The sequence below is a fragment of the Gopherus evgoodei genome, chromosome 1 (genome assembly GCF_007399415.2).
Source record: "Gopherus evgoodei ecotype Sinaloan lineage chromosome 1, rGopEvg1_v1.p, whole genome shotgun sequence".
Taxonomy (NCBI): Eukaryota; Metazoa; Chordata; order Testudines; family Testudinidae; genus Gopherus; species Gopherus evgoodei.
The window spans coordinates 250,023,286-250,039,657 of record NC_044322.1 but is presented as its reverse complement, the minus strand read 5'-3'; the positions used below and the strand labels follow the sequence as shown (position 1 = coordinate 250,039,657).

Below are 16,372 nucleotides of genomic sequence, written 5' to 3'. Positions count from 1 at the left end.
CTCACATATTCTTGCAGAAGAGCCATAGCAGGGATTCTAAAGTCTTTAAGGCTCATGGTTCTCAATTGTCATTATCATCATTCTGACCCTGTGAGGTGAGGCTCTCTTTGGCCCTTAACTGGGTTCTCCAGAGCTTTCCCATAGCTCTCTCTTTTTGGGCTGCTCTTCATAGGGTGTTTCTTACTGATCTCCCCTCTTCAAGGTGAGAGGATTCTTATCCTGGCCTAAGCCAAGCCATTCCTTCCCCAGGCTGAATTTCAGAACCTCACCCCTTGTCCTTTCAGGGCCAGAGAAGATGGCTCCCCCCAAATTCCATTCCTAAAGCAATCTGACTGGCTAAGAGGGACTTGGCTCTTCAGCAAAGCCTATTCTGAATCAAAGCTGCAGCAGTGCAGTGCCTTGCTGGAAAAAAGAAAAAAAAAAAAAAAAAAAAAGATGGTCTTGTACAAGAGGCCAGGACTATTTTATTTGTTTGATGGCACATTTCTTGCCCGCAAGCCCAATGGAGAAGCCTGCTGCATTTCCACCGTATTCAAATAGGAGCCTCAAACAGGCTTCAGAAGAGATTTTCTGAGGTAAAGCTTTTTCAGAAAAGGAATTAAAATGCAGACTCCTCAGAGAGTCCAATGTGACACAGAAATGTTTGGTACCATATTAAGTTTGGAGTCTCAGTCAATCTGTAGAAAGAATTTGAGGTAAATTTGTTCATAAGAAGCACAGACTCCACAGAAAGTCCAGTCAAAACCCATAATTGTTAAATCAGAAACTTAAAATAGGCCTTAAAAAGGGATTCTCTGAGGTAATTGGTTTTAGACTAGGAATTGAATGCTGGCACTTGCAAAGGCTTTCAGGGTGAGAGTGGCCTGCTGCATGCACAGATTGGGTCTCCGCATACGTTTGGTTCCTTGGGGGAATATTTGAAACAAATTCCCTGGAGCACTTCAGTAGAGAGAAAGTGAATGCTTTCAAAGGACAGAGCCAGGCAATCATTAAGGGGCTGGCCACTAAACTGGGAGGTGCACATTAGCCGGTCAGCACATTAGCTACTGGCTGAAGCATGGCACACTGTTATGCTACATTTGTTCCTCTGAGGCACATGAGGGAAAGGAGGAGGGCTATGCTGTCCTCGGCTTAGAAATGGAGTAGACAATACATGGTCTATGAACCAAAGAGGATTGTCCTTAGCTCCACTGAATCACAGCAAATGCTCACCCTAAAAGTCTTCATGCACCTCTGTGAAAAGCCAAGGGGTGATTTTGAGAGGATGATCCACACAACCGCTCAATTCCTGTCAGCTTCCAATCTATCCTGGATTTACTTGTTCTTGATATGTCTCTAGAAGGATCCAAGACACCTTGAACCTCACCAAATCTGTTGCCTCGCAAAGGTCCCAGGATTTTAATGAGGAGAGCAACGTATCTCCTTCCCCATGGACAGATGCATCCAAACTCAAATAGTGCTGATGGGGGATTGATGTCCCTCAGCCTACATGAGAGCTCTCAGGGTGGATAATACTGCATACCAGAATGAACAACATTTACTTAAGCCCTGAGCATAATATGAGTCTGTGACTCTAAGCTGCAATTTACAGCCTTGGTAGCAATGTTTTCTGACACTTTCTGCAAACTCAGTATCTTATTCCTGACAGGACAGTTTGAGAGTGAAACCACTGAATCTGGATTCATCTCTGTTGAGAGGCAAAAAACCCAAAAACTAATAATATTCACAGTGTTGGGGACTCTAACCCAGACAGCAAAGTTTGTTGTCTGACCGCGAGAGAGACAGGCAACACCAGCAAGGTCCGATCAAAAGCTCTTTATTGACAAGTGCACGCATCAGTAGAAAGCGGCTCGTCTCCAGTGAGAACCAGCCTCTCTTTACATCTTAGCATAAGCCTATATAGACAGTTCCGTCGCATCATAAACAGGGCCAGTGCAAGGATATTTTGCACCCTAGGCGAAACTTCCATCTTGCGCCCCCTCCCCCCCCCAAAAAAAAATCATGTACATTATACACAATACACGGTCACGAAATTGTGCCCCAGACCCTTTTTTTTTTTATCTGCCATGAGGCTGCATCAACTGTAAACGAAAAAAAAAATGAAATTTTATTCCTATCAGTCCTTTTTCTTGTTCACTATTAAAAGTAAAGGATAGAGAATGCATGTCACTTACTATAATTAACTATTTGAATTTCATCAACTGTTTGACGTAAATATTGATTAAGAGATCAAGATGACTTTCCCTTAAAATTAAGCAATGTTGATTGTAATCAGAAATACACCTTTTTTAGTCACGTATATGTCCTTCCTTCATATCAAAATCTAACTGGGAGCGCTGCGGAACCCATTTTGCCTAACTAGCCATGCACCTCCAAATGATTAAAAACATCAAATGGTACAAACTTAATTTGAATGAAAAATTCCATTTTCTAACTAAATAGGTCACACACACTCAAATGGTTGCCAAGTGCTCTCTGTGGTGGTATGTTCATCTGCTCTAAATGCCTGCTAACTTCCCTGTGAAAATAATCTTTGACTTTGATCCAATGAAAGTAGGATGGAAAAGCTCCCCACGCAGAAGACCTAAGACATGATGGCTGAATGACATAAACAGACCCCTGTCCCTCACAGGCACTACCTCATAACATGCCAGTTGTGCTCAGGACAGAACATCACAGAGGAATATTATGCATTCAGTGGTCTCTACACTGGCCAAGCAACAGCACGACAACTAACCTAACCAGTCCATCCAACTTTTTTGACTGCTTCTTGGGCACTGGTGAGGGGTAACGGTGCCAGACTGAGCCCGGTGATGGGTGCAGTACAAGTCTACAAACTGAGGCAAGGTGCTGGGCCTGGAGTCCTGCTGAGACTGCTGTCCTGCACCAAGTGGAGCACAGCCTCCATGAGGAGAGAACTCAAATATCACGCTCCTTCTGCATGATTCCCCCAAGCACTTCTTCAGGCAGGTGCTATGGAGGTCACTCACAGGCTTGGGCCTGCCTGTTGCAGGCAAAACACAGCAGCAGGGCTTAAAACTCAGACAGAGCTGCCCAGAGGACTCAGGGGGCCTTGGGCAAAGCAAAATTGGGGGCTCCTTCCATAAAACATTTGAAATACTATAGTAACATGTATTAGGAAATGTTACATTCAAAAATTATTTCACTAGTTATTTTTTACTTGTAATAATTTGAAAATACACTAAATACATTATTTTAAAAACATTAAAAGCTGTAATGGTCTGTATACATTTGCAATTACATAATGGGCAGATGATGGGTGATTGTGATGGTTGGTACCAATGGGCTGTCGCTGCCTGGGGGTGGTGCTGCTGTTGCCCAGGGCTGGGTGGGGAGCTGGGCTCTGGATTCAGGGGTGCCTAGCTCACCGGGGCTGGGCTCAGGGATGTGGGGAAATGGGGTCAGGGTGGTATCCAGCTCAGAGGGGCTGGGCTTAGAGCTGGGAGTCAGGGCTGTGGGGGGGATGGGGTTGAGGGGGGTGCCTGGGGGCACTAGGGCAGCTCAGCTCTGCAGGCTGCTGTTCTCTCCAGCCGCCCACACACAAGGGGAGCAGGAGCACAGGCGCCTGAGGCCGAGCTGTGGGGAAGCACTTGCTTACCTTGCCCAGCATATGAGCGTCAGGGTCCTCTTTCTTCCGCCACTCCACCAGACCGCCACTGAGGCTGTTTTCTTCTCCTGCCCCTCGTTGGGCTGATGTGGAGGCTGAGCCAGTGGGCAGCCGCCGCTTTCCTCCAGAAGCCCTTGTGTTGCGCCGTCGCAGGGCTCCTGCCACGTGCGCTAAGCAGAGCTGCGCAGCTCTGCCCAGCCGCCGCCACCTCCCGCAGGCAATGAGAAAAATTGCATAGGCTGGAGCCCCTGCTCTGGGAGGGAGAGGGATTCTGATTTCTGAGCCTCTGCTGGCAGCCCAGGGACTCCCCTGGGTCAGTTGCCTGACCCCCTGGGCTGCAGGCTGCCGCGGCGGCGCCCTGACCCGGGGGGACCCCCTGGGCTGCCGGCTGCAGCTCAGACTCCCTCTCTGTCCCAGCAGCAGCGGCTGCTCAACCATTTAAAAAAAATTGGGGGGTGCTTTTTGGTGCCCCCAAATCTCGGCGCCCTAGGCAACTGCCTAGTCCGCCTAAATGGTTGTACCGCCCTGATCGTAAAGTATTCAATTGAGCAACCCACCCCTTCTTCTAACAACTAGAAACTAGACACCTTTAGTATACATGCATGCCTAAAGTTAGAAATGTAGGGGAGTTAAAAACAAAGAACAAAACCAGGGAGTGAAAACAAGGAGGCTGGGAAGCTGGGGCTCTCATCAGTTCTTCAAAGGATCTGCTCCTAACACAGCACATCTGGTACTATGCCAGGAATGCAGCCTCTACCTTATCTCACTTTTTTCCCAGCGCTTGTGAAACATGCTGCTTCTCAGTGTTTTTCCCACTCAGGGATTACCCAAAAACCTCTAATAGCCTGACTTTGGTCAGGTTGGCATACCTGCTTTTGTCTGTTATATTTTTATTCAGGCCTAACAACAGCGTACGTATTTTCTGAATACCAGTCATGGATTAACTGAGAAAATACTTGATAAATTTGTTTTTTCCCCTTCCTAGGAGACTGAACATACTTTGTTTGATTTATAATGGAAGAGAACAGCCAGATTTACAAACAAAGACAGCACAAATAAGGCAGTGTTCTTAGATCCACCACAATGGGTACAGAGAGGGCATTTGATCATCTCAAAGTGTGAGTCAAATATCTGCATTAGATTAGTATTATATTATTATATGCAACCAGGAAGTTAAAGAGCACCAAATGCTCGCCTTCCTTGTTTAAAATGGTGATGGTGACAGCTGACAGGCAGGTTATGATATGGCTTCCAACATTGCTAACAGCTGAGGGCCTGAATTGGTGCTGGCAATAGTAGGAATTTTTTGAAAAAATTCTGAATATAGATGGATCTATATTCTCCAGCAGGACAAATAATTTTGTATCTGTTTTTGGTACTGCAATATATTTGGGTTACATGGGTGAGTTTCTTAGGGGTAAGATACTCTTAAGTAGAGCTGGGTGAATTTTTCATGAATTTATTTTTCATTGAAAAGTGCATTTTTTGAGACCCAAACTGTTTGTTGAATCCAGGTCAAATTCAGTGAATGGTTTCAGTTGAAAATTCTCTCTCATTTGGAACATTTTGACTTTTTTATTTGAAATGCTTTGATTTAAAAAATTGACTATTTTTTAAAAAGTGCACACACAAAAAAGGTGAAACCTCAAACTGCCTAATTCAAAGAAAAACTCAAAAAAAAATAGTGTTGAGCTGACAGAACACATTTTGGTGAACTCAGAATGAATCAAAAACTGAATGGACTTTCATGTTTTTGTCAATTCCAGATTTGAATTTTTGATTTGAAGAGAAGTTTTGAAAAAAAAAGTTTTCCATTCTAATAAAAAAAATCCACTATTTGCTAAACTCTATTCCTGATAGAGTAGAACCTCAGAGTTATGAACTCCGAGAACAGAGGTTGTTCATAATTCTAAAGTGTTTGTAACTCTGAACAAAGTGTTATGGTTGTTCTTTCAAAAGTTTACAACTGAACATTGATTTAATACAGCTTCGAAACTTTACTATGCAGAAGAAAAATGCTGCTTTTAACCATCTTAATTTAAATGAAATAAGCACAGAAACTGTTTCCTTACCTTGTCAAATCTTTCTTTAAAAATTTCCCTTTTTTCAGTAGTTTATATTTAACAGAGTTCTGTACTGCATTTGCCTTTTTTCTTCCTGTCTCTGCTGCTGATTGATCGCATACTTCCTGTTCCAAAGTGTGGTTGACTGGTCAGCTTGTAACTCTGGTGTTCATAGCTCTGAGGTTCTGGCCAAATTGCGGCTCTTTTACAGTTCAAGTGTGGCTTGCAGAGCCTCCCCCTCCCCAATACCTCCCGTTCTCCCCCCCACTACACACACTTGGGCTGCTGAAGCTCAGGGCTTCTTCCCTGCGGTGGGGTGATGGGGCTAGAGGCTTCCGCCAGAGACTAGTGGTGCCTGCTGAGAGTGGTGCAGGAACACAATTTAAAGCCCCCCCCCTCCAACAGCTTGACTTATCTCCAAGCACACCCTCCCTTTTACCCTCAGCATCTCTCCCTGCAGCTCCCAGCTGTTTGCAGCTCCCAGTTTGCTGTCTCCAGCAGCTGCCACACAGGGAGGGGACCCGGCAGCACCATGTGACTGAAGGGGGCCAGTAAACCCTTGCAAAAATCTGGGGGCGGCACTTGACCCCACATGCTCCCACCATGTGTTGCCTCAGGCTTCTGCCCAGGGGAGAGGGGTGCCTCAAGGCTTCAGCCCTGTGGGAGATGTCTGCCACGGCTCAGGGCTTAAGCTCTGGGCCTCGGCAGGAGCACCGTGGCTCTCAAACTTCTGAAGCTTGTTGTATGTGGCTCGGAGGATCAGTAAGTTTGGCCACCCTAGTATAGTAACTCTTTGTGGAAGAGCAGAGAAGTGAGGGGTTAGGGGCAAGAGAGCGGAAAAGTGCAGAAGAAGATAAGGTAACTGGAAAAGGGGAAGTAATGCAATATGGATTTCCCAAAGGTAGATCATGCCAGACTAATCTGATTGCCTTGAGGAAAAAAGATTTTTTTTTTTAAGATAAGAGAAATGCAGTAGATTCAATATACTTGGAGTTCAGTAAAGCATTTGACATGGTAGCACCTGGGAAACTGAGTTAAATTAGACAAGTTAGGGATTAGGACAAGAATTGTAAGCAACTGGCTAAAGGGGAGAAGGCAATGGCTTGTGCTAAAAGGTGACGTATCAAACTGGAGGGAGATTTTATATTTTATATTATACATTGGTAATTGTTTTTTAAAATTGATATTCTAATTGCTAAGTAGTATTCTAATTGTTAATTTGCTTGGTAATTGGTATTCTAATTAGTTTAGTAACTGGTACTCTTTGTGATTCTAACTGATCATTTGTAATTGTTATTCTAATTGGCAACTGATCTGGTAACTGGTATAATATAAAAATAAAAAATATAAAAATGTAAAATAAATTTTTTTGAAACAAAAAGTCATTCTGAAACAAAAAATTGAAATGTTCCATGGTGATAAGATCAAAATGGAAACCAAACATTTCAACCTTATTAAAAATAAAGAACACAGGATTAGTGACTACCTGTGAAAAGCTGGTTTAGTTGCCCAAAATCACAGTCAATCTGTGTCATATTACCGAGTGGAATCAAGCTTAGCACAAGACTGTGCTTAATTAGCAATGAGATCACAAGGAACTAAAAGTACAAACCAATCCAGTTCATTCAAGTCAGTTCTTTAAGTACTCCTTGCAGAAGGAGTGCCTTTAGAGAATTTAAAGTACAGTAGAACCTCAAAGATATGAACACCAGAGTTATGGAGTTACCAGTCAACCGGCCACGCTGTGAAACTGGAAGTCATCAATTAGGCAGCAGTGGAGCCAAAACCACACAACTCCCCCTGCCCAAACACCAGCAAATACTGCACTGCTCACGGCTTCAGCCACTGGGGGGAGGGGAGAGGACAGGAGTTGGGGCTGCAACCGCAGGGTATAGGGGAGGGTAGCACCGGGGCTCAGGGCTTTAGACTGGAGGGGAGCACAGGGGCTTGGGGCTTCAGCCCTGCGACTCTGTTCCCAGCTTCATCCCTGTGCAGGTCACCGGGGCTCTAGCTATAAGGGGACTGCCAGTTTCAGCCCCAGTGTTTGCTCCCCATAGCTAAAGCCCCAATGCCCAGCAACTCCTGTGGGGCTAAAGTTGGGAATGCAGCCACAGGACTGAAGCCCTGATCCCTGATGCCCCCTGTGAGGCTGAAGCTGGGAACAGAGTGGTGGGACTGAAGTCTCAAGCCTCAGTGCTCCTCCGAAGTCTAAATCCCTGAGCCCTGATGTTTCCAGAGGGCAGAAGCCCTGAGCCCCCTTCCAAGAGCCCTAGCAGACCCTAGGGTCAGAAGACCTGACCCACCTCCCAACCCTGCAGCTGCAGCCCCAACTCCCCCATGACTGAAGTCTGTAATGTTTTGTTCAGAGTTATGTACCTTTTCAGAATTATGGACCTTTTCAGAGTTATGGCCAGCCTCCATTCCTGAGTTGTCTGTAACTCCAAGGTTCTACTATATATTGACTAGTTCCAAAAGAAGCTATCTTCTGGAGGTTAGTGGGGATGTATTCTATGGAGAAGCTTGTGCTATTATATATCTTTCAGTAAATCACCACAATGTCTGTACTGTGAAGAACAATAGTACAGTCTGCCGCTGCATAAACTTAATTAGCGTTCTTGTAGATTGAGAGCCACCCATACCTTCCTCAGGAAGAGCTGGTTAAGTATTGCCAGTCCCAAGGGATGGCTGTCACTGCATACTGTCCTCTTGGAGCTCCCAACTGGCCTTGGTAAGAATGTTTTCTATATCTTGTTTTCTTTTTAGGTGTACGTTCAATGAACTAATATTCATATATTACTGTAGGTGGATGAAATAAAAAAAAGATAAATTATTATAGATTACAAAACCTCAAAATTCCTCTTAAATCTGCACAATTACATAGAAACCATTATTCTCTTATTCAATTAATGGATTAATGTGTGGGACTCAAGCTGACTGGATATATGTATTTTAATAGAAAAACAAGCAATCAATTTGTGAACTGGTGAAGCAAATTCTTAGTTGAATTCTGATCAATTTATTTTAACATTTAACAACTTAAGGAAAGATTACAAAATCATAATTAAAAATCTGTCATGAAAACATGAGTTTCATGCATTCACTGTAACAAAGATATGGTGATCTTGAGACAGATTGTCTCTAGTTCTAATTTTCAAAACCCTCTGGATTACCTCAGAGACATTCACTCTCCATCCATTACCTGCCAGGGAAACTCTGATCATGAAGGATGAAACTCTTGTCAGTCAGAGGGAAGATATTCTCGGTGCTAAATCCTAGATGATAGAACATCGTATTGGAGTATATTGGAATGAGCTCTATCTAACTTCTACACAAAACTCAGCTATTTCCAAATCCCTATTCATTATGAAATAATGTGAAGAATGATGTTTAGAGGAGAAAGGAGCAGTGTGAGTGGGTGAATTAAAGTATGCCGTAAATTCTTTTGTTCCAAAATTATCAATTATCTTATGAACCCTATTATGTATAGTGGTCGAAAAACACAATAATCTTTTCCATAAAAGTGTCTGCTCTTTATTTTTGTAGGCCCAAGTCTGAGGACTTTTTCCTCTTGGATGACCCCAAGATTAAGGAAATTGCAGCTAAGCACAGAAAAACCTCAGCTCAGGTACAGACTCACTGTACAACATTTTTTTCCTTTCTAAAATGTCATCCTCTTGTGCTGGCTAACATCTTTCACAAAGGAATTGCACCCAATTCTGCCCCCTGTTATGTTTCCTTTGTAGTGTGATGCTTTAAATATATTGTTTTTAATCTGATTGCGTTACAGAAGGGATAGGGAAAGATTACTGACCACTAAACTGTGTGAAATTGAGGGCATTAGCTGGAAAGGGGTAGCTACATCATTCATATGCATCACCATTAGTCAACCTCAAATTTTCAGTCAATCGCAGTCACTACTTGCCATCTTGGTCTCACGAATACTAGTAATAAATGAGTATGTGCAAAAATTAGTTTGGCTTTGCTACATTGCTTCCTCCTGTGGTAACTCTTTGATCTAGGGGATTTATTCACTATGGAATGTGAAAGTAGGCATGGCATTGTCTTCTGAATTTGCCACATTTCTGATTTGTTGCTGTAGGTTCTGATCCGGTTCCACATCCAAAGAAACGTGAGTGTAATTCCCAAGTCTGTCACTCCACATCGTATTGAGGAGAATTTTAAGGTAATGTTGCAAATAAGATACTTATAGGTCCCGTTGCAAGTTTATACAGGAAACCTGCTTTACCTTACCAATATCACTGTTTTCCCTTATACTTAGAACAGGAAATAACTGGGGTCTCTCAGATATGACTGTATGATAACATGGTAAATGCTGAAGCTGTTTTTGAAAAGGCGACCACTCAGCTTACTTCATCAGAAGAACCAGCAAATGAATAAATGTGAAACCAAATCCTCTCTCTGGATGAGGTGACCTAACAGTTTGATTTAAAATTCTATTAGTGAGCTGCCTGTTTACGTATACTACTTTCTTTCAAAATATGGTCTCTTTCTCTCCATCATGTTGTCAGGTCAATGCTAGAACATTCCTGTAATAACCTAGTCCCAGATCTGGACCTTAGCGTCCAAAATATGGGGGTTAGCATGAAAACCTCCAAGCTTAGCTACCAGCTTGGACCTGGTACCTGCTGCCACCACCCAAAAAATTAGAGTGTTTTGGGGCACTTTGGTCCCACTGAAAAACCTTCCCTGGGGACCCCAAGACCCAAATCCCTTGAGTCTCACAACAAAGGGAAATAATCCTTTTTCCCTCCCCCCCTCCAGGTGCTCCTGGAGAGATACACAGACACAAGCTCTGTGAATCCAAACAGAGTGACTCCCCCTCTCCGTTCCCGGTCCTGGAACAAAAAGGACTTTCCTATTCCCCCAGAGGGAATGCAAAATCAGGCTAGCCAATTCAACACACACCGATCTCCCCTGATTTCTTCCTCCCACCAATTCCCTGGTGAGTACAGACTCAATTTCCCTGAAGTAAAGAAAAACTCCAACAGGTCTTAAAAGAAAGCTTTATAAAAAAAGAAAGAAAAAATACAAATGGTCTCTCTGTATTAAGATGATACAATACAGGGTCGATTGCTTAAAAGAATATTGAATAAACAGCCTTATTCAAAAAGAATACAAATCAAAGCACTCCAGCACTTATATTCATGCAAATACCAAAGAAAAGAAACCATATAACTTACTATCTGATCTCTTTGTCCTTACACTTAGAAACAGAAGACTAGAAAGTAGAACTACTTCTCCAAAGCTCAGAGAAAGCAGGCAGGCAGAAAACAAAGACCCCAGACACACAATTCCCTCCACCCAAAGTTGAAAAAATCCGGTTTCCTGATTGGTCCTCTGGTCAGGTGCTCCAGGTGAAAGAGACATTAACCCTTGCCTCTTTGGCTTGTTCTTCTCTTTCTTTCATCTCCATGTCTTTTTGTTTTATTTCCAGCTGTCGCCTGTGTTCAGCCTCTCTGAATTGGGCTTCCACCTCAATTTTTGCCTTGGTAGACATGGTTTCTGTTTTCTTGTGTTGGGGTGCCCTCCGGTGTTTCTCTTCTGAACTGCAGGCTCTCTGTTGCCTCCTGAAGTCTGCCTAGCAACAGTGCCTTTAGCTAATCTTCAATGTTAAGTAAACCTGAAAAACCATTTTATTTGCATTTATATAGTGCTGGTATGACTCTCAATGGGAGTGCTATTGTGTGACAAAAGACTCGTGATAGCCCTTAACGACTTCTTGCTTAACATGCAAGCCACAAACTGCCAGAGAGAGCAGAAACAAAAATTCTCTCTGGTTCCCTTTTAAAACCAAACTGTTTCTCTCTGCTAAAAAGCCCTTAGCAGAGAAAAGAAAAATATAATATTCCTACTGGCTTCTGGATTCTGTCTATCTCCCACCCGCTGCCACTCATGTCATAACTTTATTCCCAGATCTGGACCTTAGCGTCCAAAATATGGGGGTTAGCATGAAAACCTCCAAGCTTAGCTACCAGCTTGGACCTGGTACTTGCTGCCACCACCCAAAAAATTAGAGTGTTTTGGGGCACTCTGGTCCCCCTGAAAAACCTTCCCTGGGGACCCCAAGACCCAAATCCCTTGAGTCTCACAACAAAGGGAAATAATCCTTTTTCCCTTCCCCCCCTCCAGGTGCTCCTGGAGAGATACACAGACACAAGCTCTGTGAATCCAAACAGAGTGACTCCCCCTCTCCGTTCCCGGTCCTGGAAACAAAAAGGACTTTCCTATTCCCCCAGAGGGAATGCAGAATCAGGCTAGCCAATTCAACACACACCGATCTCCCCTGATTTCTTCCTCCCACCAATTCCCTGGTGAGTACAGACTCAATTTCCCTGAAGTAAAGAAAAACTCCAACAGGTCTTAAAAGAAAGCTTTATAAAAAAAGAAAGAAAAAAATACAAATGGTCTCTCTGTATTAAGATGACACAACACAGGGTCGATTGCTTAAAAGAATATTGAATAAACAGCCTTATTCAAAAAGAATACAAATCAAAGCACTCCAGCACTTATATTCATGCAAATACCAAAGAAAAGAAACCATATAACTTACTATCTGAGGTCTTTGTTTTCTGGCTGCCTGCTTTCTCTGAGCTTTGGAGAAGTAGTCTGGATGAGGTGACCTAACAGTTTGATTTAAAATTCTATTAGTGAGCTGCCTGTTTACGTATACTACTTTCTTTCAAAATATGGTCTCTTTCTCTCCATCATGTTGTCAGGTCAATGCTAGAACATTCCAAAACACTTGAATCCCTTTGTTTAATGTACATGATTTCCCCCTACTCAGTTGATTCTTCTAGGCTCCAATAACTGTATAACAACTAAGAATTTGGAAACAATTAAAATACGTTAAATAGAATTCTCATTGACACCATCACCTCTTTGAGGTAACACCCACATATTTGAAGCTAAGTGAGTCACTCAGACCTATAACAATTCTGAACACAGGCTACACTGTGGTTACCACTAATGAAGGGCCAAACCCTGAAGTACTTATACTGAAGTAAATATCCCACTGAATAGACTCATAGACTCTAGGACTGGAAGGGACCTCGAGAGGTCATCGAGTCCAGTCCCCTGCCCTCATGGCAGGACCAAATACTGTCTAGACCATACCTAATAGACATTTATCTGACCTACTCTTAAATATCTCCAGAGATGGAGATTCCACAACTTTCCTAGGCAATCTATTCCAGTGTTTAACTACCCTGACAGTTAGGAACTTTTTCCGAATGTCCAACCTAAATCTCTCTTGCTGCAGTTTAAGCCCATTGCTTCTTGTTCTATCATTGGAGGCTAAGGTGAACAAGTTTTCTCCCTCCTCCTGATGACACCCTTTTAGATACCTGAAAACTGCTATCATGTCCCCTCTCAGTCTTCTCTTTTCCAAACTAAACAAACCCAATTCCTTCAGCCTTCCTTCATAGGTCATGTTCTCAAGACCTTTAATCATTCTCATTGCTCTTCTCTGGACCCTCTCCAGTTTCTCCACATCTTTCTTGAAATGCGGTGCCCAGAACTGGACACAATACTCCAGTTGAGGCCTAACCAGTGCAGAGTAAAGCGGAAGAATGACTTCTCATGTCTTGTTTACAACACACCTGTTAATGCATCCCAGAATCACATTTGCTTTTTTTGCAACAGTATCACACTGTTGACACATATTAAGCTTGTGGTCCACTATGACCCCTAGATCTCTTTCTGCCATACTCCTTCCTAGACAGTCTCCTCCCATTCTGTATGTGTGAAACTGATTGTTCCTTCCTAAGTGGAGCACTTTGCATTTATCTTTATTGAACTTCATCCTGTTTACCTCAGACCATTTCTCCAATTTGTCCAGATCGTTTTGAATTTTGACCCTGTCCTCCAAAGCAGTTGCAATCCCTCCCAGTTTGGTATCGTCCGCAAACTTAATAAGCGTACTTCCTTGCCAACATCTAAATCGTTGATGAAGATATTGAACAGAGCCAGTCCCAAAACAGACCCCTGCGGAACCCCACTTGTTATACCTTTCCAGCAGGATTGGGAGCCATTAATAACTACTCTCTGAGTATGGTTATCCAGCCAGTTATGCACCCACCTTATAGTAGCCCCATCTAAATTGTACTTTCCTAGTTTATCTATAAGAATATCATGTGAGACCATATCAAATGCCTTACTAAAGTCTAGGTATATCACATCCACCGCTTCTCCCTTATCCACAAGGCTCGTTATCCTATCAAAGAATGCCATCAGATTAGTTTGACACGATTTGTTCTTTACAAATCCATGCTGGCTATTCCCTATCACCTTACCACCTTCCAAGTGTTTGCAGATGATTTCTTTAATTATCTGCTCCATTATCTTCCCTGGCACAGAAGTTAAACTAACTGGTCTGTAGTTTCCTGGGTTGTTTTTATTTCCCTTTTTATAGATGGGCACTATATTTGCCCCCTTCCAGTCCTCTGGAATCTCCCCCATCTCCCATGATTTCCCAAAGATAATAGCTAGAGGCTCAGATACCTCCTCTATTAACTCCTTGAGTATTCTAGAATACATGAGAGATGGCCTGAGTAATGGTTTGGAGGAGCAGGCCATGCAAACATATGTTTCCTTCCTCTGAATTATCCCTCATTTGTAAACATTTGAAAGTCTAACTGAACTATCTCTTTCAGCAAAATAAAATAAAAATTGATCTTGTCAGTGAGTTGAGTGGTTAGTGACATCCTAAATTATAATGTAAGAACCCAGCGGGTAGAATCATGCTGTACTGTATTGTAGAGTAGTTTTCATAATTCAAGGCCAAAATTTGAAACATGGTACCAATAATTAAGCATATTATTTAAGTGACCTGATACTCACAGGTGCTGATCACTTGCAGAGACATCACAGGTCCCTTTGATTAAATTAGGAGTTGCAACTGTGAAAATCAGGCCACTTAATTTATATGCCTGGCTTTAGGTACCCCACATTTGAAATTTTGGTCCACATATTTTATTACCCACTCCGTAACGTGGGCATTCATTGTAACATTTTCTCATGAAGTTATGTTCCTTCTGTCACCTAAACAACTATAATGCATTCCTCCTCATGTCTGCAGTATCCTTACCTGGAAGCCACTTAAACTTACCTCTTGTACATCTTCTTTTGTGTGTTTGTCTCTCTGGCTCTCCTTTTAAGGTGTTTGACTTTGAATTAACTAAAGAGGAGATGGAAACCATCCTCAGCTTTAAGAGGAGATGTAGGATCTGTCCCATAAACATGTGAGTGTCTCTTCTTATCTAGCAGAATGCGTGGCAAATCCACATTTACTGTAGAACATTTATATCCTCATTTTTTAAATGGTGAGTAGGAAACTGAACAATGGACCTCTAACAAAATGTCATATTTAAAGCCACTGAAATCTCATACTAGCATTCACTAGAATACTAGTCAGCTTGTACCCCTTTGCAGAATTGTGATTTATATGGGGTTTATCACGTTAAAATAGCTTTTAATATGTAGATGTCAAGCTACTAAGAGCTAAACATGTGTTAGCAAATTAAAATAGATTTACAGCTCCAAAATATATAGGATTCAGATTTCTCGACTTTTACTACTCATCTGACTAAAAGATGTTCAGTGTAAAATTACAATTCAGAACTTAATGTTCTACTAAATTAGCTAATCATTGTAAAGTAAGTCTAAAAAAGAGAGGTCATGTATTACCTATACAGAGATTATTAATGTAGTGTCTGTATTGTAGAGTGGTTGGACCATGACATTTGAGATCTATTCCTAGCTCTGCTATTTATTCTCTTTCCCCAATGTAACAATCTGTGAAGTGACCACTACAGACATACTGTACCTCACAAATGTGTGGCTTAATATTGCAAAGAAATTTGGTAGCCCTGGATAAGATGTGCTAGATAAGTGAAACGTATATTCCTTCTGACATCAAAATCATAATGTAAAATCTGAAACAGTTATAAATCTACAGGGGAAACCTACCTTTTGAATGACAGGAGGTCAAGCCTGCCTATTTAAATTGCAGAATACCCAAATCCTCTATTGATTACAAAAAGCAGAGAGTTAACATGAGTTATCCTGTGTAAGTGAGGACAGTGAGGGAGGCTGGATAAATACTTTAAATGGCCACTATAATTAGAGATTATGCACATTTCAAACTACTCTCTTTAACCTCAAGACTGCATCAATGCTGACCCTTGTAGTGTTCTCTGTAAGGACTCTGGAATAACTCTCTCTCTTTCTCTAGGTGCACAAACCATAAGGACTATCCTTTCAGAGAAGATTAAACCTGGCATTGTCTTGACATTCTTCAGGGTTTAGAATGATTGCATTCTGCTATTCCTTTAGTCTGGTTAGCTGAACTGATGAGCATGTTCACGTGCACGATACAATTATGGCATCATTTAATCACTAGTGTAAATGTATTATGTACTGCCTGCTGGCAGGGGAGATTCTACAAGAAGCTTGAAGAACAAAGTCTGAAGACAGTCCAATCTGCTGCCCTTACGGCTACTATTACTACTGTAGTCCTTTAGCTGTGTGAGATTTTGTTTTTGCAATATAAATGCATGTTTTCATCTTTAGTAAAGTTTATTCCACAGGCTGTTAGTAATGAGACAGGTAAACAAGTTTTAATAATCCTTGACCTACAGTTCTTGTGAACAAGTTTCTAGCA

General features: G+C 42.2%; 2 protein-coding genes across 2 annotated transcripts in view; one reads left to right on the top strand and one right to left on the bottom strand.

Moving 5' to 3' along the window:
• The window catches only part of LOC115639767 (estradiol 17 beta-dehydrogenase 5-like), a 296,315-nt gene that overhangs the window by 59,303 nt on the left and 220,640 nt on the right, over positions 1-16,372 (bottom strand). The window lies entirely within an intron of this gene.
• On the top strand, positions 6,358-15,983 carry LOC115647845 (aldo-keto reductase family 1 member B1-like). Its single transcript, XM_030554683.1, has 6 exons — positions 6,358-6,453; positions 8,313-8,419; positions 9,235-9,316; positions 9,791-9,874; positions 14,869-14,951; positions 15,944-15,983. The coding sequence occupies exons 1-6, from the start codon at positions 6,358-6,360 to the stop codon at positions 15,981-15,983; spliced, it is 492 nt and encodes a 163-aa protein (XP_030410543.1).